Here is a 1890-nt window from a genome sequence, read left to right on the forward strand (position 1 = left end):
AAACATTTTGGCGCTCTGAGTTCGCGGGCGGGTTTGCGGTCGCGGGGATCTAGGTTCCTGTCAGCTATCAGCAACCGACAGGAACAAACGGGCGTCTCCTGACGGTTTTGGAGATTCCTGAGGGTTATTCGACAACTGACAGGAATACGAGAACGTTTCCTGACGGGATTTAGCAGCCGACTAGAGTTCTACGAAGTTCCTGACGGTTTTCTATGAACCCACAGGAATATGCGGAACCGACAGGAGTTTTCTCTGGTCTGGTAGTGGATGTGCTATAGCTGTTCTGAACTCACATTGTGAATTTGCGACACATTTTGGACCAAAGTTTCCTCAAATCGGATACCCCAAGACCTGAAGCAGGTGGAACTTGCCGGTCCGAGCTTCGTTCAGAAAACTTGAATATCTGTCTACATGATGGCCTCAACTATCTGCTTTCTGTATATGTCAGAAGTATTATTTGCTACTAATACGGAGTACCTATTACGTTAGCCACTGTCAGTCCAGAATTTGTTAACATAAGCATATATAAACACTACTGGTGGACTATATACAAGTCTCAGTTTTTTTTACAGTAGGTAATCGCCATGTAAACCACGAGAAGTACCAGTTGCCAGCGTATACAATTCGCGGTGGTAGTCTAGTGGTCGTCGAGGGCAGGTTTGACGCATCAGTATCACGAACACATGCATGCCACAGTGAGGACAAAAATAATTGTATACAATACAAGGAACAATTTCTTTGTTTATTCCTTTTTGCACGATGGAGCATCGAGTTATTACAGAGAAAAAACACCAATAAAAACAAAGAATCCTCACATACCCTCTCTTGATCTTGGACCAATTTTTCCAAGTACGTACAATCTATTACTAGCTCCTAGGCTCCTAGCTAACGATGCCCGTGGCTTTCCCCGGCCCAGTTGCCCTCGAGGCCGTCGTCGTTGGGGGCGCCGCCTTCACGTAGTGCACGGGAGGAGGGACGCCCTTTACTCCGATGCCCCGGCAGCACGAACTGCCTGCGCGCGCGTACGGTCTTCCCGGCCGCACCAGCCGGGCGAGTCGCTTTCGCCTTTTTCCCCCCCGCTTCCCACCTGCTCACTTGCATGCGTCACGGTCACCACTCACCAGACGAGCTTCTCGACGGCCATGCCCTGGAGGAGCGGCCGCGCATCGCCTCGCCCGCGCCGGGCGACCACCGGGCCACAGCAGCAGGTGGAGGAGGAGGCCGAGGAGGACACACGGTGGAGGACGTCGAGGAAGTGGTCCTCGTCACAGGGGAGCGCGATGGGGCCCGGGGTGGCCGGGAAGCCGTACTCCTCCTCCGCCTGCCGCAGCAGCTCCAGGAACGCCGGGTGGCTGAGGTGCGCCACCCGCACCACGAACCGCCTCGGCCCCGACGACGGCGCCGTGCCTTGCACGGACACGGCAACGTGACCTGCCGGCACCGCGGCCGACGAGGAGGAGGATGAGGATGAGGCCGCCTCCGCGGCGCGGGACCGCCACCGCCGCAGCGTGCGGCGCAGCCTGACGAGCGACGGGATCGTGATCACCACCTTGCACATGCTTGGAGGCCTGGAGAGCTCGAGCGGGCGGTGCCTTGCTTCTTTGCTGCGTGGAGGCTCAGGCTTTTGCTCTTCTTTCAGTTGCAGTCGAGGCTGTGGAATTGGGCGGGACGGGGTGGCCATATATATAGAAGTAGATGGCAATGGCATCGCGAGTGTTATGTTTTTTTTTTGGCGTGCCCGTGTGTGCACCGGACGTCCGCAACAGAACAGTGGACAGGGACGATACTGCTGTTTCTGTAAAAGAGCGGTTTCTGTCGTTTTCATGGGTGCTGCAGGAGAGTGGATTTTCCACGCGTGCTATGGCCGCCACACCTATCGTGGCCGTACGA

The 1890-nt window shown here is 55.7% G+C and overlaps 1 protein-coding gene across 1 annotated transcript; it reads right to left on the reverse strand.

Moving 5' to 3' along the window:
• Positions 1-890: 890 nt before the first annotated feature.
• LOC136494956 (auxin-responsive protein SAUR36-like) lies at positions 891-1681 on the reverse strand. The gene has a single exon (XM_066491127.1). It carries the CDS (start codon positions 1679-1681, stop codon positions 1118-1120), a length of 564 nt encoding a protein of 187 aa, XP_066347224.1. The 3' UTR covers positions 891-1117.
• Positions 1682-1890: the final 209 nt, after the last annotated feature.

The sequence above is a fragment of the Miscanthus floridulus genome, chromosome 11 (genome assembly GCF_019320115.1).
Source record: "Miscanthus floridulus cultivar M001 chromosome 11, ASM1932011v1, whole genome shotgun sequence".
Lineage (NCBI taxonomy): Eukaryota > Viridiplantae > Streptophyta > Magnoliopsida > Poales > Poaceae > Miscanthus > Miscanthus floridulus.